Source organism: Lichenostomus cassidix, chromosome 2 (assembly GCF_008360975.1).
Source record: "Lichenostomus cassidix isolate B80296 chromosome 2, HeHo_3.0, whole genome shotgun sequence".
Lineage (NCBI taxonomy): Eukaryota > Metazoa > Chordata > Aves > Passeriformes > Meliphagidae > Lichenostomus > Lichenostomus cassidix.
In genome coordinates, this window is record NC_139482.1 from 43,827,218 (window position 1) to 43,850,611 (window position 23,394).

The following is a 23,394-nucleotide window of genomic DNA, read 5'->3' on the forward strand; positions in this document are numbered from 1 at the left end:
CTACAAGTAGAAAGACACATATATATGTGCTGAGACTTACCTTATATGTTGTTTCTCTGTGATCAACAGGAGGACTCTGTCCTCGCTTGGATCTTCAGCATATTTATGGAAGCCCCCAAGTCGCAGTTCCAGCATGAGCAGTTTAGTGAGCAATTATTTGCAGGTAAGCAAATTACAAATAAATGTTTGTATGTCATGGTAGGTCTTTGGTTGTCATGGTTCCAGGAAACTTAGTAGTTTTGTGATGGTTGAGTCTTATGATGCTAAACTGCAAAAAGCATCCTTAATTAAAAGGCAATTGGCTGTCAGCTACTTCAACTTAATATGCAAATCCTGTAAAATAAAAAAATACGTTCAGAAGATTACTTGCAGATAGGTATGTTTTCATTTATCTTTTGGGAAAACAAGCTCCATTTCAAACAAGCTGATATCTTGTAGTGCTGTGAAGGCAACACACAATGTCACCGTAGATTAAGAACCTGAACTTGCTCTCATTTGAGCACACCATTTAAATGCATGTTTAATACTATTTAAACTTTCTGATTTTCCCCTTCTTTTCATTTAGGCACAGGAGTTTCCTTCCAGCCCTGACGTAAATAGCTCACTAAATGCTGAACACCTTGAGGGCTATGAAGAGATGCGTTTAGAACTTGACCAGGCTGAGCTGAGGCAGAGGGAACTTCAAGATCGTATTCACCAGCTAGAAATTGAAAACCAGGAGCTCCAGGCAGCTGTCAGCCTTCAAAAAGAACAAGTACAAGTGGAAAAGGAGAAGAGCAATAACTACAGTGAGGAGAACTCCCGGCTGACAAAGATGATCACAGAGTTACGGAAGCAGTGTGAGGTCTCACACTCCACTCAGAGCACTGTCCATGACCTGCAGAAGTGCCTACAGTCACTGGAACTGAATGCAGTGGAGCAGCAGAAGGAACACTCAACAAAGGTGGAGCAGCTGTTGACCAGCAAGGAAGATTGTGCCTCAGAATTGCAGATTTCAAATCAGGAGCTAGAGACCTCTAGGGCTTTGATTGCTGTGAAGGATCTTTGCATTGATGAGCTCAAAGCCAAGCTGAGTTCCACAGAACAGAAGAACCTCAACCTCCTTGCAAAAGTTGATGCTGCCTTGGACGAAAAGGGACAACAAGCCACAGCCCAGTATGACTCTGCCCTACAAATTCAGGCACTGTTAGAGAAGCTTCAGGAGATGGAAAAGGAAAAGGCAGATATGCAAAGACTCAATGATGAACATGCTTCTCAGCTGAAAGCAGCAAGGGAGGAGCTGCTGCTGAAGGAACAGGCACAGAAGGAACTGGAATCCAAATACAGTCGCCTCACTGCTAACTCCAAAGAAGAGAGTGAAAAGCTAAATGGGAGCCTGGAGACCATGGCAAAGGAAAAGGATGCACTTCAGAAGGCCCTGACTCTGAAAGGAAAGGAGATGGCTGAGCTTCAGACCCAGGTAATGGGGTCGCTGGCTCAGGTGGGTTCACTGGAAAAAAGTCTTGAGGAAGCCAGGAAGGAAAAAGAGAAACTTGAGGAGGAGTATGGTAGGAGGGAAGGAGCACTGAAGCAGGAAGCCCAATCGCAAGCAGAGCAACTTGAACTACAGGAGGGTCGCTTAACAAAGGTGAGTCAGACTGTGTGTAGTCTTCAGGAGCAAAACCGGAAACTCATGTCTGAGAAGGAGCATCTCGGGCAGAAAGTCAAGGAGCTGGAGGAGCAGATGGAGCAGCAAAACTCTGCAGTGAGCGAATTGCATGAGGAGAGCAGGAAACTGAAAGCAGAGAATGAGAATTTGCAGCAGTCCAAGAAGAAGATGGAAGAGAAGCTGAAAAATCTGGAAGCCTCTAAAACTTCCCTAGAAGCCGACGTATCCAGGTTGAGAGCCTCTGAGAAACAACTTCAGAGTGAGATAGATGATGCCCTGGTGTCAGTTGATGAAAAAGAGAAGAAGCTCCGGGATGAGAACAAACAGCTGGATGAAGACTTGCAGAATGCCAGGAGGCAAAGCCAAATTCTAGAGGAGAAGCTGGAGGCTCTGCACTCAGAATATGAAGAACTAAAGCAAAGAGAAGAGACCTCCAAGGAGTCTTATGCCTCGCTTGAAGCACAGCTGAAGAGTGCCAAACAGCATAGTTTACAAATGGAAAAAAGCTTGGACACCTTGAAGGAAAGCAAAGAATGTCTCCAGTCACAGCTCACAGAGAAGGAAGTAGAACTGCAGGGCATGGAGAGCCAATGTGAGCAGCTAAGAGCAGAAGCTGAAAGATATAGGAAGAAAGCAGAGACTCTTGAGACAGAAAAGCTCAGTGTGGAAAAAACATGCCTTCATCAGACAAAACTTATAGAATCTCTCACATCAGAAAAGGAATCAGTGGAAAAACAGCAGCTACAGCAGGCGGTGTCCCTGGAGAAGGAGGCAAAAGAGCTGGCCTTCAGACTGACCATGAGCGAAGAGCAGTTGGAGGTGAACAGAGGGGAAGTGTCCAGGCTGCAAGCAGAAGTCCTCGACCTGCGAGTCAAGCTTCAGCAGGCCACTGATGAGAGAGAGAGGATGAGAGGTGAGCTGGCAGTCACTGAGACTGTCTTGAGTGAGCAGAAGATGCTTGTCCAGCAGCTGAAAGAGCAGAGTGAGTCTCTAAACAGAAACCATGTGCAAGAACTGGTGCAATGTAAAGAAAGGGAAGAAGTGCTGAAAAAAGAGCAGGAAGTAACAGCCCATCAAAAAGCTGAGCTGGAAAACAGTTTCATGAACCTAAAGGAAGAGCTCTCTAAGGTTAAGCGGTACTTGGAAAATGCTAGAGTGGAAAATGAAGAAAATAAAGATCTCCTCCACAGGACCAACACTGATATGGCTGAACTTGGTATTCAGATTTGTGCCTTGACCTCTGAAAAGGTGGATGCAGAAGAGCAGTTGGCTCAAGCCACAGAAAGGGTCAAAGAACTGGAAGAGCAGGCAACAGAGCAACAGGAGAAGCTGAAGCTTGACATCTCTAATCTCAGAGAGGAGAACAAGAGCCTGCAAGAGAAATTAGAGGAGGCTCAAATGTGTGCCGCAGCTGTCCCAAGTCTGCAATTGCAGCTGGAGGCAGTAAAGAAACAGGCACAGAGTTTCCAAGACACCAGCCAAGAAGAGCTGTCTGCAATAAAATTTCAAATGAGCACAGAGATTCTAAATTATCAGACAAAATTCAAGGTAAATTACTGTAATTATTATAGCTGAGGGAGCTGCTTTACCATCTGCTACAGCATTTACTGCATGAAATCGTAAGGTTTGTGTGGGTCATGCTCTGAGACTAACATGCAACTAGCTTTAGCCTGGGAATCTGAAAATATCTCTATGCTCATGACCTAGGCCTATCTGAGGTAAAACAACTCTTCAGAGTTTTATTGACATGTATAGTGGGGAGGCCATGTGATACAGAAAAGCAAGTCAGTACTCAAGAGGGTGATGATTTCTCATGTTGGCACTGAAGGTGGCAACTGCTGTCCCTCTGGTCACAGCTGTGGTTATTATTCTTTTTTGGTAGGAACATTGCAAGACCTGTTCCTCACACCTGTAACACTGCTTCTCCCAAGAACTGATTTTGATGAAAGGAAACTTAGACTGAAACCAGATGCTTTTGCATTTAACTCCCTCATGTATTTTTGCATTCAGCTGCTCAAGGTGGCAGCTGAGAAGATCAAAGTTTTGCTTCCAGAAAAGCATGAGTCAGCATGAAACAGCACACCTAAAGGCTGAAGATTTAGTTGTATTTGTTTTGTCATTCTGATTAAATGTCTAAGATTGGTTGCTTTGAGTCTTACACCACTGCATGAGTTTGACCTTTTTCTTGAGAATTGCAATAGCCTATGCAAAGTAACAGTAAAATACAGTTAATGTGCCACCATAAAGGGAGTTTGCTTAATTCCAAGGGTTGAGTGTCTTTTTAGCTGTCTTTCATGAGACAGTGGTGCTGCATTTATCCCATGCATGGCTGTAAGAGCACTCATAATTCCCAGCTAGGAATTTTGTAAGTGAAGGGGTGGCCGCTGGAGGATTGTTAACTACTGGCTCAATCTCTCTGCCAGGCTGTCAGTGAGGAGTGTGGGAAAGTAAGAGAGCAGCTTGAGGAGCAGAAGCGACAACAGCATGCTGCGGAGGAAGAGATTACAGAGTTACAGGTAGGTGCTTGATCTGATTTAAAACCAGAGGTGTTTGTGTCAGCAGGCATTAGTGTTACAACTGAGAAGGCAAGCAGCATTTCTGATGACTGGCTGTGAGACTGAGCATGCCTTTGTATCAATACAGGTGGTGCAGAAAAAATACTGGGCAGCTGACAGTTAGCTACCAAGGCAGAGATTATGAAAAGCACAGTGTCATTTAGGATTTGCCCTGCTTTGAAGGCTTGTCAGGTTTTATTTGGCTATGTGTTCTCTTCTTAAATGGGAGTGCAGGTTTAAAATGTGTCTTTCTTAGGCCCTGCATGCCCACACAGCCACAGCTGTAGATCCATCTGTTTGCAGGCTGCAAAGGGCACTAAATTAGAGAATTATTGTGGCTGAGAAATAACCCAGCCAGAAAAAAATTGGAATTTTTGCAATAAGTTTATTAAACAGTTGAATTAGAAGGGCCATACTGAGTTGTAAGGAATCCAGAAAGAAGTTAAGATTACTGGAGGCGGCCTTCCTTGCCTGCTAGGAGAAATACATACCTTTAGATATGGTTAGATGTGTTGCCTGAGGAGTCCAAGTTTGGCAGACTTCTCTGGAGAGGCTAGCTGTGAAAGAAGTTGAATTCTTGTTCTTGACTAACAAGAATTAGAGGCTTAATACTGTCTTACTTTATAGAGTGTATCTCTTATTCAGTGTGACAGAAGTAATCAGTCACTAGTACACAACTAATTACTGCCTGCTTATACAATAATATCTTAATTGGTCGTTTGGCTGTAACTGATTCCTTTAAAACGTTAGCTGTCTTGGTAATTGTCCTATGCATGGTAAAGTGTTGTTTTTATATGTAAGGAAATACAGTAATTTATTTCACTAGGCTGCAAACACGAGTTTATGTAGAAAGCTGGATGAAGCAAGAGAGCAGCTGTCTGAATCAGAATCTGCTCGGCTGCAGAAGGAAGAGGAGGTGACATCTCTTAGAGAACTCTTGGAAAGGTGAGGGTTTGGGTTCTTTACACAGGCTGTTCATTTGAGGCCAAGCAAGGGGACAATAATCAGAATGCATTGAAAATCGCCATGGTTCACGAAGTACCATCTGTCACAGGGTTTATATAGAACAAATAGTGCATGGGCACTGACAGGGAATATCAGATTGACACTTCAGATGAGAAATATGGAAATGATCAGCACACATGAATGCACAGTTTAGTTTTTACTGTATTGTTAATTTAGCTGATGACATAAATTCATGAAAGACATTTTTGTACCTCCTTTTACCTTATAGGTTAAGCACAAATTTAAAATAATTTTATTTTAAATTTAAAATAATTTTGTTTTGGGGTTTTTTTTGTAAGGAATGGAAAATTTGTGCTTTTGGACAGTTTATTTTTTCTCTCCTCTTCATGAAGTTTCAGGAATCAGTAAGAATTATCTGAATGGAACCACATCCTGCATGTCTTTGTCAGGCTTCATATCAGCTTTAATAATCTAACTCAGGATGTGTTTTCAAGGTCTGTAGCATGGGCCTGTGTGGTGGGGATAATCTGGCAGTCAGAAGTTAATCTTCATGAGGCGTGGGCTCACACAGAGTCTAAAAGGTTAACCAAAGCCTATGTATTTTTATATATTTATGCTGATATAATCTGGTTTATTCTCAGTGTGATAGCCATCATAAGCTTTACTATAAGCAGGGCATCCGAGAAATTGCTGGTTGCTGGCTGTGTTCAGTAGATAATGGATCTATGTGCATTTTCAGTGATGCAGAAAACTGGGAAGATTCTGTCTAGCTCTAAAAAATGTGCACACTGAGAAAAATTTCACTGAACCCACCTGTTTATCAGGGTGGACAAGCCCTTCCTCCCACAGGGAAAACTTGAATACACATGAGCTAAAAATGATTCATAATTGCCTTTGTATTTGATCAGGATCCAAAAAGAAGCTGATGAAGCAAAAGAGAAGATCCTGGATTACACTCAGAAGCTCAGCAAGGTGGCAGCAGACAAAGATAGCAGTGATCAGAAGTTGTTTGCTGAACTGGATGACCTGACAAGAACAAAGCAGTTCCTTGAAGAACGTTTGATAGAACTTATCAGGTTGGCATCAAAATAAACAGCAAGCAGAAATTAAAATCCTTGCTTAGGATGTTCAGGGATACTGCTTAGGTCATCCAGGCTTATACCCGAATTGAAGATACAAGTAATGGCCAAATTCATTAGCAGTTGAAATTTTGCATTTCCATAATACAGAAAAAAAATGTAACACCCAATATTATCTCCTTAATTTGCTGTCTGTTTTGAAAAAATATGTTGTTCTTTGCATGGCATGTGTTTTTCTCCCTGTATTTGCAGAAGCTTCAGTAGGTTTTTTGATCTGTCTTTATTTCTGAAAACTCCTCAGAAGTTTAGAGCAAAGGAATTTTTACTGTGAAGCTTTCAGCAGTATTTTCATTAAGGTTGGTTAACAGTAAACCAGCACTGACAACTTCTATGTGTTTTGCTTTCTTTTAACTGTGTCACTGCAGAGATAAGGACGCTTTGTGGCAAAAATCCGATGCTCTGGAGTTCCAGCAGAAGCTTAGTGCAGAGCAGAGGTGGCAGGGGGACACTGAAGTTAATCACTGTCTGGACTGCCAGAGAGAGTTCTCATGGATGGTGCGCCGACACCACTGCAGGTCAGTTTGTTGAACTCTATTGCACTGTTCAGAAGTGAAAATCAGTAGGATTGTCTACTTGGAGGAAATATTTCTTTATGTTTGCAGTTCAGTTATCAAAATCATTGATACATGACATCATAAAAGCTGAAAAAACACACGAGCTTACAAAGGGGTAAGACATTAATGGAAAGATCCCTTGACATGTATTAAGGCAAAGATCTGGATGCACCTCTGACTTGGGGAGTCTGTTAGTTTCTTGTTTCTGGAAACAAAGATAGTCACACCCTGCACAGTGTGTTTCTTTAAAGGACTGTGTACTGCTCTGTGCATGCTCTAAACAATATTCACTAGGATGGCTCTGCTGCTGTGATGGAAGTATTCCAGAACAAATTTCAACATGCTGTGCAATTATAAATTTGTTTACTTACACTGGGTATGTTCAGAGATAATTAACTATTGCAGAGTAATTTTTTTTAAAGTGGATATTAAATTATTTCACCTACAGTTAATATTAGTTATCCAATCTAGATTTATGAAAATGTATTTAAATGGATACATTTCAGGGTCCTAGTGATATGTTTGGTTTGGCTCTTTACTGTTCCTTATCCTCATGACTTGATTCGTCATGTAAGGAAGGAAGCACTGGAACTGTTCCATTTCACATGAATGTAAACAACATTCTATAGGGATTAGTGAATGGTGAAGTCATTTTGGGTAACAACTTCCAAATTACTCATTTCTTCTAAGGTCTCTAAAAGCTGCTTGTGTCTTCACCCAATAATGATTTAAATGATTATGAAAAAAAAACCCATTAAAATTTTATGAGTCGCAGTCATCCCTGCTGGGTGCTTTTCTTCATGAAAATCTCAACATGCTCATTAAAAAGTAGTTGACAGGTTTAATACCGAGAGACTCCGAGTGAAGAGGGCAGGAAGGATGAATGCAAATGTGTGTGTCCAATACTGTTTTTTCTTTCCTGAAGGGGAGAGGGATCATTGCAAAGCAGAGAAATATACATGTGTTCTTACAATCACATCAAGTTTTGTTTTACCTGTCTATGAGATTTTTTCTCTTTAATATTATTAAGTACACTTCCTTCCCATGTACTTAATGTAAATATTATTTATTTGTATTGCATATTTGTGGGCATTTGATTGTCTTATGTCTTTATATTTAGATGTATATATTTTTAAGTATTTTTAGTTTTTTCCATATTCCTTGTTTATTAAGGTAGTAAAGTGTGAATGTGAATTTCTGGGCTGTGCTTGTCAAGAAGACTTGCTTCACTTCAGAAAGGAGCACAGTGGTCATGAGTTCTCCCAATGGGTGTAGCTTTCATGCTTTTGCAGAAAACAAGACCATTATGACAGAGCCCCAGACTGTGTCACGTAGATATGTTCCAGCTGTATGTGGTACTTTTCTAACACCTTTGGTTTTGAATCATTTCTAGAATGTGTGGTCGCATTTTCTGCTACTACTGCTGCAACAACTACATGGTGACAAAACCTGGTGGAAAAAAGGAGCGTTGCTGCAGAGCTTGCTTTAATAAGCCTAGAGTCATTGTGGACAGTGCAGATGACTCTGGATCCAGTGCCAATCAGGAAGGATCACCAGCTTCATTGGAATCACCTGCCTCACCATCTGAGAGGGCTTTTGGTTAGTTTATTGTTTACCTGCTGTGGAGAAATAAGGAGGGGTCTTTGACAGTCTCCAAGAAGCCATGTGGTCACCTCCTGCTCCAAGCACCTGCAGGAGGTCATGGAGTGTTTTCAGGATGGGACTGATACTATCTTTGAATTTTATTAGTACTGACAGAAATGTGCATGTTTATTAAATGAGTGTCAGTCAGCCCAAGATTTTCCATTAGTTCTAATAGTTTCTGTAAATGTAGAGAAATGGCCCAGGCTTCCCTCTTAAAGGTTCTGTTTGTTTATTTGCCAGATAACCAGCTAATATTGTTAATGTTTCTTATCTTTTTTTTTTTTTGGCACTGTTGCAGGTGAAGCCTCTAAACCACCAGATGATGCAGCATTTGATATAATCACTGATGAGGAGCTGTGCCAAGTACAGGAATCAGACTCACTCCACAATGAAAGTCAGATGGAAAGAGACTCTCTGGATCAAAGTGTGACAGATCTGTGAGTAAACACTGCTTCTCAAAGAGGGGACTCTGGGATTTTCTTTAGAATGTTCTTTTTTTTCCTCATTCAGTGGGAGTAGTCAACCTCTGCATAAAGAGATGTGACTTCTGTTTGCAGGCCACATGTTCAGTAGACCAACACAAGATAATTTTGGTCTATTTGCACAGTCAGTGCTCAATCTAGTAAATCTAAATCACTCCATCCTCTTCTTCCACCTGCTTCACCACAGCACAGGGGGGTAGTCCCAGCTCTGTGCTGTCATCAGTCCAGCTGTTACCACTAAAGTGAGCACACTGGCCATGCTTTATCACTGGTCACATGACTTATAATAAGAGCTAAACGATACTGCCAGACTCACCATTACTTAATATCAGCAGAACAAGGAGGTTCTAAAAGCTAAGGAAAGATGGGCATGTTGTATGACAGGCTTCATTGAACTAAATGTGAAATAACCTGTCTGTGTCCATAGAAGACACTACCTTAAAGAAGACAGCTGAGAGAAAAGAAAAAGAACAATTGTGTAACCACATCTGGCACTAGTTTGTTCTTTTTTTCTTAAGAAATGAGAGTGAGTGCAGATCTCAGTAATTTTTTTTACATCTATTTCTACATAAATTCCCAATGAAAAGGATCTAAAGCCATCTGAAAATCTGTATACTTGGATTGCAAATTACGTTATAGTATTATAGTTTAATGTGGATCCATTTTTAAGCAATATATTGTTTTACTATTGTTCAGATATTTTCAAACGTTTTACAAAAATTCTGTTCTGTAAAATTCTGTCTTTTGAGAAGAAAAAACGAAAAGAGCAATTTCACCCAAATTATGTACTTGCTTTGCTTCTGAGCAGAAGAAAAAAGACATATCTAAATGCTGAACTGAAAATAGTCACAGAGTAAATAGTCTGCTGCTGAGAAAGCAAACCTAGACTCTCTTGCACTCAGCAGACCTGTTTCCGGTACAAACCACAGTGACTTGCAGTTTGGGTTGAAGCAGACAGTACTGACTTGTTTATTTGGAAAAAATCTTTTCTAAATTATATATATTTGTTTCTTCTTCTTATATGTATTTTGCCTACTTTGTACACTGTAAACACTGACAGTGTATTCCTGCTTATGATGTGCTGGGCAGACATGAATGAGCTGAGCGTCACAGTTCCCTTATGAATTTAGTATTGCCTTTGTTTTTCAAAAGGATAATTTGTGGTGGGGAATTTTTGTTTGGTTTTTTTTATAAAGAAAAAAGTGAAATGTACTACTTCTTTTAATTCATGCTCTCTGCAGCAGGTATATTACAGGTGAGTTAGCTCTGGAGAAAACAACCAGGAGAAAAGAAAAAAGTGTAGGTCACTATTTGTTTCAATTTGAGATTGGTCTAGATTTATCTTGTCTGACAAAGTATTCAGGCTGGAAAGAAGGATTGCCACTAACAAGGGAATACTGTTCTTGAAGAGTACCCATGGAAAAACTTACTTGCACCATGTAAACTTTTAAAGCTTGTTCATCTTCCCTTGTTGTCGGAGTATAGGCAGGAGAGCCAGGAAATAGTACTTTATCCTCTGTTTGCTTTTTGTTATCAGTTTTATGAGTCGGTGGGAGAGTCCTACTATGGTCGTACATTGAACTTGAGACATTCTTTGCAGAGAACACAAACACCACCTGCCCTTTCCCATGATACCGGTAATGTTTGGAAGGACTCATTAACCTGAGCACTGGAGAGGAGAACGGCCTTCTTGCATTGCAGATGACTTGAGCATCTCGTGTTGATTGTGGTTTTTTGTTTTATGGGAGAGATCTAGAAATTGATACATGAGTCAGATGCTGGTGTGGTGCCTGTGGTACTTGTTGAAGAAAAATAGCAGGGCAGAGTGCTGATTGTAACAACACACCAGTTTTCTCACTTGTTTCTGTGGTGAGGAGTAGATGTGTACCCAAGGCTTGAGTGTCACTTAGCACACAAACAGATAATGCAGCATGAAATACTTAGGTTGTTTGAGAGTAAATGTACCAGAGCCACTGTATTGAGTACAAGCAAAGGTTCTGCCAACCCTCTGTCCTGGTTTTGACAGCAGCAAATGAGAGATATACTGAAAATTTTCCCCTGTGTTTTCTCCCACATTTCAAGGATCTGCCGTTCAGTGACTTTCTGAGCTACTGGTTTCATTGTTACAGATTTCTTGGCTCTACTGGACTGACCACCTTGAATTTCCTGTAGACCTATGATCTTTATTTTTTTTCTTTCTAAAGTGTCCAGCTAAATGTGGCCTGATTTCTATATGGAAACTTCACATAGTCTCCACTGGCATTCCAACAGTGTTATCTTTCAATGAAATTGAATATTTGGAGTTGAATTTGCTTTGATATTGTGCCTAGGGAACACACAAAGGATCCAAGATGGTGCTTGCCAGATGCAGGTCTGACAAATGCATACAAATAAGTAAGTTTTCAGGCTAGACTTCTTTATTGAGATCTGCTGAAAATAATCCAGACTATTTAGTTTCTGCCAGAGATTTGAACTATATGGTGAGGTTCTAAAAATGAGGGAGATGAACAGCCAAGAGATGAAGGAGAAGGGAGGCTTGCTATCCAAATAGAAGATCTGCAACTGAGATGTTCTATTGATATAGTTTCTTATGAACTTACTCAGGCTGATAGCAGAGATTTGCATATTGACCATACTCATTCTATGTGTGTCCTTGTTGCACTGAAAATGCCAGTTGGTCCTCAAAACAGTGAATTATCTTAAAGGATTGTCCCCCTTTTGGTACCTACTGTACTGTTAATCTGTTTTTCACTTGTTCTCTTCGCTTAGCCTTGCTACTGTAGTTCTTTCCTTGAAGTGACATGAAACAATTACAACAAAATTGTTTCATAACAGCAAATTTTGAGAGACTGCCTTTATTGTTACAGGTTGGTTGAGAATCAATTAAAACTCACCTTGGTCATGAATTGCAGAGGTGTGTGGCAAGATAAGAGAGATGATATACCAGCATAACTCTGGCTGACTTTGAAGCAGCTCTTTCCTAAAGGTTATGATTAAGCAGCAGTTGCTTCATCCTTTCAGATCTTTTATGTGTGTTTGGAGCAACCTGATCAAAATCTTAAAAGTGAAAAGCGAAGATTAATTGTGCAATTGTGGTACATCCTGCTATTTCAAGGCTCATGGGTTTTCTTTTGAAGTGCTATGTTTTTAAACTCTTTATTTCAAAAGCAATCACATTTGCAGATTGTGTTCTAAAATAAAGGGCCCCAGGATAAAGTGTGTTTCCCTTTTTACGTGTTGTAGGTATAACATGCCTGCAATAAATGTTGCAGAAGCAAAATCAAGATCATAGATAGCAGAGGAGTGGAAAAAAAAACCAAACCCAAACTTGCTACTACCCTGGTGCAGGAACAAAGAGTTTATTTACACCTTGGTAGTGGTAGAAAGAACATCTCAGCCTGTCTGCAGTGTGGTTGCTTTGGTTTGGATTCTTTTTTGTTTTTTTTTTCTTAATGACTCATAATACTCTTTGCTGACCTAATTACATCTCATGTGGCCAGGCAGAGTGTGGTGTAGCCAAAAGGGGGAACTGAATGTGGTCCGAAGCATTCCTTGCTCAGTGCAGAACCAGCCAGGAAAAGAACAAGGACAGGAGCACCTCTTGACACATTCTGCTGGCAAACCCTGCATTGCAGTTGTGTGTTGAGATAGCATCTTTACACATGAAATCACAGCACATTCTTTCCTAGTTTTGGTTTTAAGGATATTACACTGTGGTAGAAAAAAGAGATTGTGTAGTAAGGATTAGTGAGTAGCAGATGATCGTGGCTAGTGCAGGAATAAAATAAACAAGGGTCACTCAGATCACTTCAAGAGCAAGTTCTGTGCAATGGTTTGGGTATTTTTCCTGACATACAGCCTTATCAAAACTAAATATCTCACTAAAAACAAAGCATGGCGCAGCAAATGCTAATGAAATCACCCAGATAGAGACTAATTTACTCCATGGCATTCATTTGGTTTGACACATGTGCCTTGGTGGCAAAAGTAACAGCAATAAGCTGGTCAAAGGGGATAGACATTACAGTTAACATTGGAGTGTATACAAGCCCCATGTAATATGATGTGCCACATCATATAGAGTGTGCCAAGAGAGACAGCATCCAAAGGAAAACCCAGTCAGCTATAGCCAAGTTCAGCAAGAGTTTTTCTGTCAGCATCTTAATTTTCAGGTAGAAAACTAGTTTGACAAAGACCAGTGCATTTCCTGCTAGGCCAAGGATGAAGATAACTGAATACATACAGGGCAGGAAGACTCATAAATATGAAAACTATCATTTCTGTTTCCATTGGGATCAGTGATGGAGAAGTTTTAATAAAAATTAGCAGTATCTGTAGTTAACATGAAGGCCATGTTGCCTTCACTTTAAAGGCAGCCTAGAAGGAGACACTGAGATTTTTTTTTTTTTTTTTTACTCAGCAAATAATTAAATCCTAATGCATCCAGGAGACAGACAAAATCCTAGTGCTAACAGATAAGACTTGTAGTAAAGCATCCATGACAGACAAACACAAATCTATTTATTTGCTGAAGAGGATTGTCTTGGCAGTCAGGATCCAAACACAACAGCTGGTGTATTTAAATACATCATCTGTTACCAGATTTATACTGATGGGGACTCAAAAGCATACTCAAAAGACAATTATAAAGAGGCTTCTGAAAATGGTATATAAGGATTAAGTTTTTGATTTCATGTATGGATTGAGGGTTTCTGGGGAAAGCCATGAAAGAAATAGAATTAGTTTTGCCAAATCTAGCATTTAGGCTCAGGTTGCAGACTCTGAGCATCCGAGCTTGGGTTGGACATGTCCCAAAAGGCAGAGTTTGAGTCTCAGTGGGTACTTTGGAATTTATGGTTCAGTTCAGCCTCATCTTGTTTTTTAAATGTTAGTCACATCCTTTCCCCATCTCAACTTTCTGGAAACATGGAGAAGTTTCATGAATGTACTACATTTGTATTACTCTCAGAGGGAGGATTGACCAATTCTCTGTCAGTCCCTTCACACTCCCTCTCGAGAGCTTTTGCAATGTTAGCTTTCCAAGTTAAAGAGAGGCTTAACAGCCCTGCAGTCAAGCCAGTACATAAAAGTAGCAGCCCTAACACTAATGACCATCTTTGCAAGGTGTTTACCTGGTAAATTAAGTCTTTTGTGAGATAGGCTTATGGGTTTTTTAAAGATTTAGCCCAAAAGCTAAATGCCCTTTCTCTTGAGCTACAAAAAAATGTGCTTCTGTGAGACTAATCCTACTACAAGATATTACTCAGCATAAGATTAGCAGAATTCACCTCTGAATCCTTAAGATTGGCTGAAAGGCCTCACCTGGTGAGTTCTAATGTACAGCTGTTTGAGTGTCTCTTGATTCTGCAAGACAGGAAAACAGTTTTCAGAGAAACTAACCCTGCAGGTAGGTGTTTGCAGCAGCCTGTGGTACCATAGCTGGGGTGCTTCTGGGACTCTGACTTGTAGAGCAGTATGCTTGTACCTCTGAGTACTTGAGTTTTGTACCTGCAAATGTGTATAAAGAAAAACAGCACCAAATTTGACTTATTTCTGCAGCATCATTTACTGAAAGAGGACTACTGACACAAGAAATGTAAGGCTGTGTAATGCTCCTTAAAATTGAGCTCTCTCTTGTGCTTCATTGCATGTGATAGCAATTTCTCTGCCTCTGAGAAATAAACTTGGAGCAAGGTGCTAAATATTCACAAACTGTTTCTGTCAAAAAGAGGAGCAATAGGTTGTGACAACCACCTGCTTTTTTAAGTTATTTTCAGGTGCAGAATAGGGTGTGAGAGTGATACAGCAGTGGCTAAGATGTGTGGTAACATATTGGTTCTGTGAGTTTATCTTGGGGAGGAGGCTGAGAAAATAGCTGTTACTCCTGGTGGGTCAGTCTGAAGAACGTTTGATTGTGTAGCTGTGAAGGACCCTGTGTGCAGAAGCCACCCTGGGCTGGAGGGAACCTGCAGACTCTGGGATGAAGCAGCCTCTGTGGAGGTACAGACTGGGCAGGAAGGGCTGGGTAGCAGCTCTGCTGAAAGGACCTGGGGCTCCTGATGGATACTGGTGTAAACCCAAGCCAGAAACTGTTTCTGCCCTACCTCTCCTATAATTCTTCCTCAATTTCCCTGTAGTAGCCTCTAAAGAATTGTGCAAAGAGAAAATTCAGAGGTATCTAACCTAGTGTTACCCACAGAAGTGGCTATAGCCTTGGTGACCTACAGACTGCAGTATTTGGAGTATGTGGGCAGCAGCTTGTCTGTATTTCTATTGCTGATTTCTACAGTCATCTGTTTGCTGCCTCCTGCTGGGAAGGGGACTTAAAAGCGCCCTGATAATCCCCAAGTGCTTATTCTGAACGTTTTGCAAATGCAGCATTTGAAAGCTGTTTTCATCTCGGAGCCCTTGCCAAACCTCTTCCCCATCACAGTACAAAACAAAAAAAAAAAAAAAGAGACGATTTTGCATGTTGTCCCCTGGTGCAAAGAAATACCCCTTTGTCACGATTGTTTCCCTAGCTTACTTTCTCTGAGTTGTCTCTGGTCTTGCAGATAGTGTGTGACCAGTTTTAAGGGAGGGGACTCCTTTTGGAGTTTTGGTTTTTTTCCTTGTTTCATACAGGATGAAAACTGTAGGGAATAGGTAAAGCTTTCTTTTCTTTTCTCCCCTCCCCTCCTCTTCCCTTCCCTTTTCTTTTTTTTTTTCTTTCCTTTTTTATAAATAGCTGGGATTTCCTATATACCACTAAGCAGGTCACCCATAGCACACAGTGATGGATAGCCATGTCCATCTATTCTTTTTCATTTGTTGTCTGTGTGATGCTTTCCCATCTCAACATATGCCAGAGTTTGCCCTTAACACTTCCATCGCTTTCCCACCCATACACCTTCATGCAAGACACTGTCTTGCTCCCTGTTAAAAACTCAGTGAGCTCTGTATCCCCCATGCTGCATCCCAAATCATGCCTCTTTTCTTGCCCATGTCAAGGGCTGTCTGTGGCATCCTTTCTTCTGATCCTTTACTGTCCTCTTCCTTTTTTTCCTGCTCTTTGTTGGGTTGGATAGAAAGGCTAATAACTAAGTTAGGGTGCCTGGGGTGGGTCTGACCTGCCAGATAACAGCAGGCCCAGGGAATCATGGGTGCACTTCAGCATAATGCCTTTGATTATTTCTTTGCATTTTCAGATGTGTTTGCTGGGCTAAGCAGCTGTTAGGGGCTCTGTACAGCCTCCAGTCTCCGTTTCAGGTTTCTGGCTTTCCCACAATTCGGTAAGATTCTCACCTGGATGACAGAAGTTCTCTCCAGAAATCATTGCACTGCTGACAGGCAGATGGCTTCTGGGACTTCATTGCTCAGCCACATGAAGCTGACACCTCAGACATGTAGCTGTCAGAGCTCAGGTGTTTACAAAGATGGAAAATTGCTGAGTCCAGAGTTGAACCAGCTTTCTTCAGGCTTTAATTCTGACAGGAACTTCTTACTTCTAACTCCTAATGCCATTTATGATGTTGGCCACAGTATTTTTAGTATAATTTTAAGAAATGCTTTCCATGTATAAGAACAGGCACACTGGATTAGACTATCCACCTGAGGACAGTGAGCAACAACAGGTATCTGAGGAAGTGCGTAAGAACAGGACAAGCAAGAGGTAATAATTCTTCAGAATGCTCTATCTAAGCTTCCAACAATATGTGTCTTGATGATTTGCTGAATCAGAGCTGTTCTCTTATTGCTGGAGTGTCTTTTCCATGCTTCAGTTCTTCCTGCTCTTTAGCCCCACTTCATTTCACTTTTAAAAAGAAAAAGAAGGAAAACAATCCAGCCTGTTTAAATAAATACACTAGAGGGTGCACATTCCTAATCTGGGGACCTGGCAAGCTGCAGGAACATCTTTAATGCTGACACAAAGGGTAAATGGGTCATGCAAGAATAAATTCTCCTGTCAGGAGAAAAATGCTCCAGTTAAATCATGAGACTGTTTTGTACATTATGGGCTACCAGACCTCAGTTTAGACTGTTAGACTCAGTGAGATATCGTAAAGAGAAGGAGGATTTTTTTTTGTGATTATAAGGCACTTTGGTTTAATACACAAAGTAGGAGATTTAGCATTCCCTTAGCCTTAGATGTGTGATCAATGTCTTAGTTGGAGCAGTCAAGTGACAAGCTAATCACCTAACCATGTACTGGGTTGCAGCAGCAGGAATAAGGAAAATCATGTGTTAGAGGAGAACATGGAACACATTGATCTTGGGATTTAATTTACATTTCAAGGTTCCAAATGAATGGTGAAATTAATGGATTAAATAAAGAATTCTAATGACATTGTATGGTAAATCATGGAGTTTGACACTTCTAGGAAGCATGTAGTTGTGTAGTTGTCTTGGTCTGCATGAATTCAAGGCTGTGAAATTAAAGCTGTGTAGCTAACCTGGTGGGATGGGAGACTGGTGTGAATCACAGCACAAAATCTGTTGCTGTTCCCACTGTGCAAAAAAAATGTATTGGTTTACAAACTATAGTTTAATTTTCCAGTTTGTTTGGGTTTTTTTTTCAGAATCATTTTTTTAATCTAGTTTTATAAAGGTAGTTAACAATGAAATTATTTGTCTTGGTAAGTATTTGCATAGATGTTGTACGTTAGTACTTTATGGACCAACCCATAGTAAGTATTTAATTCCTACATTCCTAGTGTCTGGTTACAGCTCAGGTTTTGGCATTTAATTGCAGCTTTGAGTCTCCTGTGAACATACCAACTGTCTATTTAGGATATTAACAGTAATGGCATGAAGAAGTCAAGAGTTACCCAAGAGGCTGCAGGAGTAAGAGAACAGGAATGTCAGAATATGAATTCAGCTGATGAAATGTGTAGACAGTGGGTACAATTTAATTTGCACTTACAGCAGTAAATTCTTCCTGTTTCCAACCAATAGAGTCGCTACACTAAGATTCAACATGATTGCATATGCTGACACGTTATATTCAGATCCTGCTCATGACCACCTGAAGGAGATATTTTCTCCTTCTCTTCTACTCCACAGTGCTGCTTGCAGAGCAATGTTCCACTGGATTTAAAAGAAAATGCTAAACTCTGCATTGCTTTTGAGAATTGGTCTATAGCAAGTGGATGCCTTTTGGGGCATTATTGCACTTGATGGTTCAGACGCACATACGGTATTACATTTTATTAGATTCCACTGGTTTTTAAAATGAACCAACCAGGTTACCTGTAAATAAGAATTCTTGGTACTTTTTCTGGGAATGACAGCTTACCAACTTGCTGAAATACAGGGAAGCAAAACAAGAGTCAGAGAAAATCTGACTTACTTGGAAGTAAGTCAGTAAGTACTCAGCATTTATTTCCTGGCTCTCAAACTCATCCTTCTCTCTGTGTCCAGACCTGTAATTCATAACTAGTGTTATTCCAGAGTTCACCCAGAGCATAAACCTTTTTTGAAGTAAGGAGTGAATAGCAGATTCTTCCATCTGCTTCACTGCTGTTGCATCTGCTTCACTCCTGTCTGGGACACATTATGGTGTGGAGGAAACATCCTGCTTTGTCATCTTGTAAAGGCGTCTTTGGTGTATTTGTGTTCAAATCATACAGGATTTCTTGTATGAAAAGAAGACACATGGTAGCAGTTCCACAGCAACAAAATATGTTTTTTACAATTGTCAGAGGAAGGAACTGGATAGTATCTCTAAAACACCTCCCAGATCAAATCCTGGGAGATGTCTTATCCTTTTGCAAGCTTTGTTTAAGGGACAAGTGCAGACTGTTTTGCTTATGTCTGCCCTCCATCAAGTTCCCACCTGCCAGAGAATCTTTAGAACCTGTCAGCATCTGAATAAGCAATTTATTTTTATGATTGCAGAAGAGATGTTCTGAATGTATATATATATTCCTCTCAGCTCATGAAACCAGGATAGGAACAGTTTTACATTTGTGCATAGTGGTAAGCAGAATGGGGCTGCAGTTTTGCACATTTTTGTCACTTGAATGTGCAAAATAAGAATCCTAAAATTTGGTATCAGTACTATCAAAACATTTCTATTTTAGGAAGGCATCAACATGCAGATGGTATTTGACCACATACTACTCAGAATCATGATTTTCCTTCTTCTCCTTGTTCTAGAAACAGCACGTGTAATTCTTCAACCATTGATGAATCCGAAGAGTGGCAAGTTGCTCAAGATGCTGAGATATGCTTGTTGAAGTCAGGAGAAATCATGTAAGCAGAACAGTTTCATTGCTATAGGTGAAAGCATAAAGGCTGAGCTCAGGTACCAGCTATGTAAGCACAAGACTTGCAGGTTCCTGGAAGAGCTGATCACTTGTGTCCCACAGTAGAATGTGTTCTGAGGAGGACGAGAGGGTGTAACTCAACCACACAGAGCAGCAGCAATGAGCCAGGTCCTCTCACTTCAGTCCTAGAAAACCAGTGCAATTGGGGAACATGAAGGAAAGATGTAGGTCTACATCACATGAGAAAACATTTCCCAGTTTTATTGCAGGAGTTGCTGTCAACAGGAATTCATGGCCTTTTGGAGCATGTATCTCTTGTTTACTGGTGGCTTCCCAGAATCTGTCCTGCCTGCTCTGGCTGATACATGCCGTAGCATAAAATGTTCATCTAAGCCTCAGCTCAGGCTCTGTGTGTCCTGTATGTGCACAGTTCTCTGCTTGTGTCCTGCTCTGAAATTAAGTTACATGCAGTTATTGATAGAGCATGTCATTTGCATAGCCAAGAACGAAATCCAATATATGAAAATGCAGATGACTTACAAAAACACACCTTTGCTCACTGTCCCCTTAAGCCTAGCTTTGAAATTTTGCCTTAGTTATGGGAAAGGTTTTAAACTTTTGACTGCAAGGAGATAAATTAGCTCATGATTCAACCCTGTTGTTGCTCTTCAGAGATCCAGGTAAATGAAGTAGTAACTAAAATCGTAGCTGGGCTGTAAGGCAAAACCAAGAATAATGGTTAGTTTATTAAAATCAAAGATCACCTGAGACACCACAGGGCCGTGGTTTACTCTGATCTCATTGATTTGCAAACAATTTATTTGGCCTAAAGTGTGACAGATTAGATTAGTTCTAGATTAGAATTGATTAATGAGGGTGATGCAGGTGAGATCCACAGCTCTTAGAACTTACAGGATTCTCCTCAAGAAAGTAACCAGCACTCTCCTGCTTAAGGGACTCAGTATTTGCAGTCTGAAATAGATACCAGAATGAAGTCAGCTCATATAATGCTGTAGGACTTAGCATCATTTAGTTGCTAAGAACTTTCTTTTTAGCTGGAAGTATTTTGAGTCAGCTTTTTTTGCAGCTTGGTTGGGTAAAACAGACCAAGATCTAGCATTAATTGCTTTGGAGGATCTAGACACAGCTGCTGTTCACATTCCATTCACCCGCCCCCTCTGTACTTCTGATCCCTGCTATTTTCTGTACAAATTTTTATATTCATCTAGAAAAGTGAATTAACTAGGTAACTCATTTTTTGTTTAAAAAGAACAGTAGAGGGCAGCATGCCTTTTTAATCATAATGACTCTAAAAAGCTTTATTCCAGCACTGTTTTTCTTTAGTTGAAATGAAATAAATAAGTGAACAGAATCCACGTTTGCCAGAACAGTGAAGGTTCGTAATATCAGTCAGCTTTTTTGTAGTTTTTGCCTTCATCTAAGGCGGAATTTTCATTCATCTTGTGGACCTGTCCCAAATATGCTGTGGAGACTACCTGAAATAGATAGAAAATAAAATTAAAAAAAAATTATTAGTGGTTTTGTCTAAGTGAATTGGATATCTTCAAATAATTGTATTTTTCTCCCTCACAGGATCAAATTACCCCTTACGGTGGAAGAGATCATGAATTTTGGAGAAAGCAACAGAGAGCTGTTCATTAAATCCAGCACCTACAGTATCATTCCCATCACTGTTACAGAGATGGGACTAACAATTAGCTGGATCTTCTCATCAGACCCCAAAAGCATTTCCTTCAGCGTTGTCTACCAAGAATCCGAAGATACACCTCTGGATCAGTGCAAAGTAAGGCCCTTGCTTCCTCACTACCTTAGAGGCTGTAGTACTCTACACTCAACCAGCATACAGGAATTGATAAGTATTGCTAGGAGATCTTCACCAGAATTCCAGTTGCTACTGCATTAAGGATTTGTTTCTCCAGTTAAGCTGCAGTTCTGCTAAAGGCCAAGCTACATCTTTAATTATTTAATGTTGCCTGCAAAAGTTGAGTTGAAAAGCACTGTAGCTTCTATTGGTTGCATCAGAAATTGACCCACTATTATTAAGCAAAAATAAAAGTCCAAGACTGTAAAATTGTTTTTTTCTCAGTTTCACTTAGTTTGTAAACTCTTTAAGGCTGATTTTGGCAGGCTCTTGAGCAGAACCCACAGGGAAACAGATAAATTGCTTGGTTTGCCTACATTCCTTACAATGAAGCATGTACTTAAGTACCTTGATGGGGTGCAAAATTTTGCCAGTGCCCAAGGTGCCTGTTTATATATTCACTGTCAATATTTCATGAGGATTTTGGATTAAGTGAACTATTGCACAGTTTTACTGAAAACAAGGCAGCTGTTGGTTTAATCCACCATAGTAGGGTGAACTCTGGCTGTGATTTACTGAAGGAATAAGACATTTATATAGTATGTGTTAATTCACTGCATGGTTACTAATGCCATGTAAAATAACTCTTTTTCCTAATCTGATAGCTGAACGAAGTGTGAATGCTGCTTTTGTCTTGATATGTTTCTTTGGTAAAACATTGTGTTTTATAGGGTCATCCTTAATCTATGTCAGCTGCTCTTCTGACAGCTGTGCTAGGGCTTTACACACAGAACCACATATACACACACTTTTGCTGGAAGCTCAGAGAAACAATTAAGATTTGCTGGAAAAGCTTGTTTTGTAACACAGGGAATATAAAAGCATATATTAAAAGTTATATTTAGCTAAATCTTGCTCTTGGATATGTGGATTTAATGTAGCACTTGCCAATGTTACTAAAGTTTCTTAGATTAACATTTAAAAGTTCAGGATTTGATTTTATCTCTAAAGCAGAGATGAATAGCCATATGTTAGTGCTGTAAAGATATAACCAAAGGAAAAGAGATATCTCACTGTGAGATTTTAGTTTAGGTGAGTTTTTAATGCTAATCCATTAAAGTAATTAGTTTTGCAGGCATATATGTACTTTGGGAATTTCAAGGTGGCTGAAATCAAGGTTTTCTGAAAGAAAATGTCAATTTGTAGGACAAATAGCAAACTTCATTTTGATTTGTATTGAATTCCAGGTTCTTATCCCTATGACTCGCTGCAACTCTCACAAGGAAACTATCAGAGGACAGGTGAAAGTCAGAAACTCTGGAATCTACACGCTGATATTTGACAATACATTCTCTAGGTAGGTCCTAGTCAGGTGTAAAAGGTGAAATAAGATTGGTTTTACAGACTGTGGAACTGATCAGATGTACCATTATTCTGCCATTGAGAGAGAAGTAAGTATAAGAAATTTTTCCTCACTTGCCCAGAGACCCTTCAGACTGAATTTTGATTCTTGTTCATTTTTTTTTTTTTTTTCCCTACCCCCACAGCAGAATTCCATTCTTCTTTCTGAACCTCTGGGAGGGTTAACAGAAGTAAGCAATTCATTTGTGACTCCTTCCAAGACAGTTTGTCAGGATTGTCATCTTATTAACACCAAACCTGACGGCTCTTGCACAGGCATACTTATTTTTGTCAACAGAGATCTTTTTGACCAACTATAAACTGAAGGACTGAATACACTTTTAAGGCTTCCTCTTTTGTTGGCTTCAGCTAACGTGATCTTTTTCCTTTCCTTTTTCCTTGACAGGTTTATCTCAAAAAGAGTGTTTTATCACTTGGCTGTTGAGCGACCTGTCATCTATGATGGAAGTGATTTTCCATAGCCTTTACTATACTGTGTATTTTTAATTAAATTTTTAAGATATGCTATTATTTATGTACATGTAAGCATTCTGATTACCACTGTGTTTTGAAGACTTTGAAACTATGCAATAGTTCTAATGCACTTAAGAGGAGATGTGCACACTAAAAAACAGAAGCCTTTTCAGGAACACTAATGGTTCTGTACTGTGTACAGATTGCTGAAAAGCCATGTTGTTTGGTTTAACAGGTCAATAATAACCAATTGGTTTTCAGTGGAGAGAAAAATAAGTGTGGGGGTGTCTAAATGCAAACTGAAATTCTCTGCTGAAAATTGAGCTATTTTTCTTCCAAAAATATCCTTCAAAAGGAAATCTAAAGAAAAATGCCTATTTTTGACCCCTTCACTGAGCTGTAAGCATAACCATCTCTGTTGTGCTGTACTGCTCTTAAAGTCAGAGCAGCAATTATGCAATA

At 40.0% G+C, this 23,394-nt stretch overlaps 1 protein-coding gene and 1 pseudogene across 4 annotated transcripts in view; one reads left to right on the forward strand and one right to left on the reverse strand.

Annotated features, from left to right (window-relative positions):
- The window catches only part of FYCO1 (FYVE and coiled-coil domain autophagy adaptor 1), a 40,701-nt gene extending 17,712 nt beyond the window's left edge, over positions 1–22,989 (forward strand). For 3 of the 4 annotated variants that reach the window (XM_085051301.1, XM_085051302.1, XM_085051303.1), the window contains exons 7-19: positions 70–163; positions 566–3,196; positions 4,072–4,164; positions 5,030–5,148; positions 6,078–6,245; positions 6,674–6,823; positions 8,256–8,461; positions 8,805–8,943; positions 16,176–16,259; positions 19,126–19,221; positions 20,829–21,039; positions 22,305–22,414; positions 22,865–22,989. In XM_085051301.1, the coding sequence (XP_084907427.1) occupies positions 70–163; positions 566–3,196; positions 4,072–4,164; positions 5,030–5,148; positions 6,078–6,245; positions 6,674–6,823; positions 8,256–8,461; positions 8,805–8,943; positions 16,176–16,259; positions 19,126–19,221; positions 20,829–21,039; positions 22,305–22,414; positions 22,865–22,940 (4,177 nt within the window). In that variant the 3' untranslated portion in view covers positions 22,941–22,989. The remainder of the gene's footprint in view (positions 1–69; positions 164–565; positions 3,197–4,071; positions 4,165–5,029; positions 5,149–6,077; positions 6,246–6,673; positions 6,824–8,255; positions 8,462–8,804; positions 8,944–16,175; positions 16,260–19,125; positions 19,222–20,828; positions 21,040–22,304; positions 22,415–22,864) is intronic. The other variant, XM_085051304.1, reaches the window with a different exon arrangement.
- LOC146441257 (C-X-C chemokine receptor type 6-like) lies at positions 12,695–13,333 on the reverse strand (annotated as a pseudogene).
- Positions 22,990–23,394: the final 405 nt, after the last annotated feature.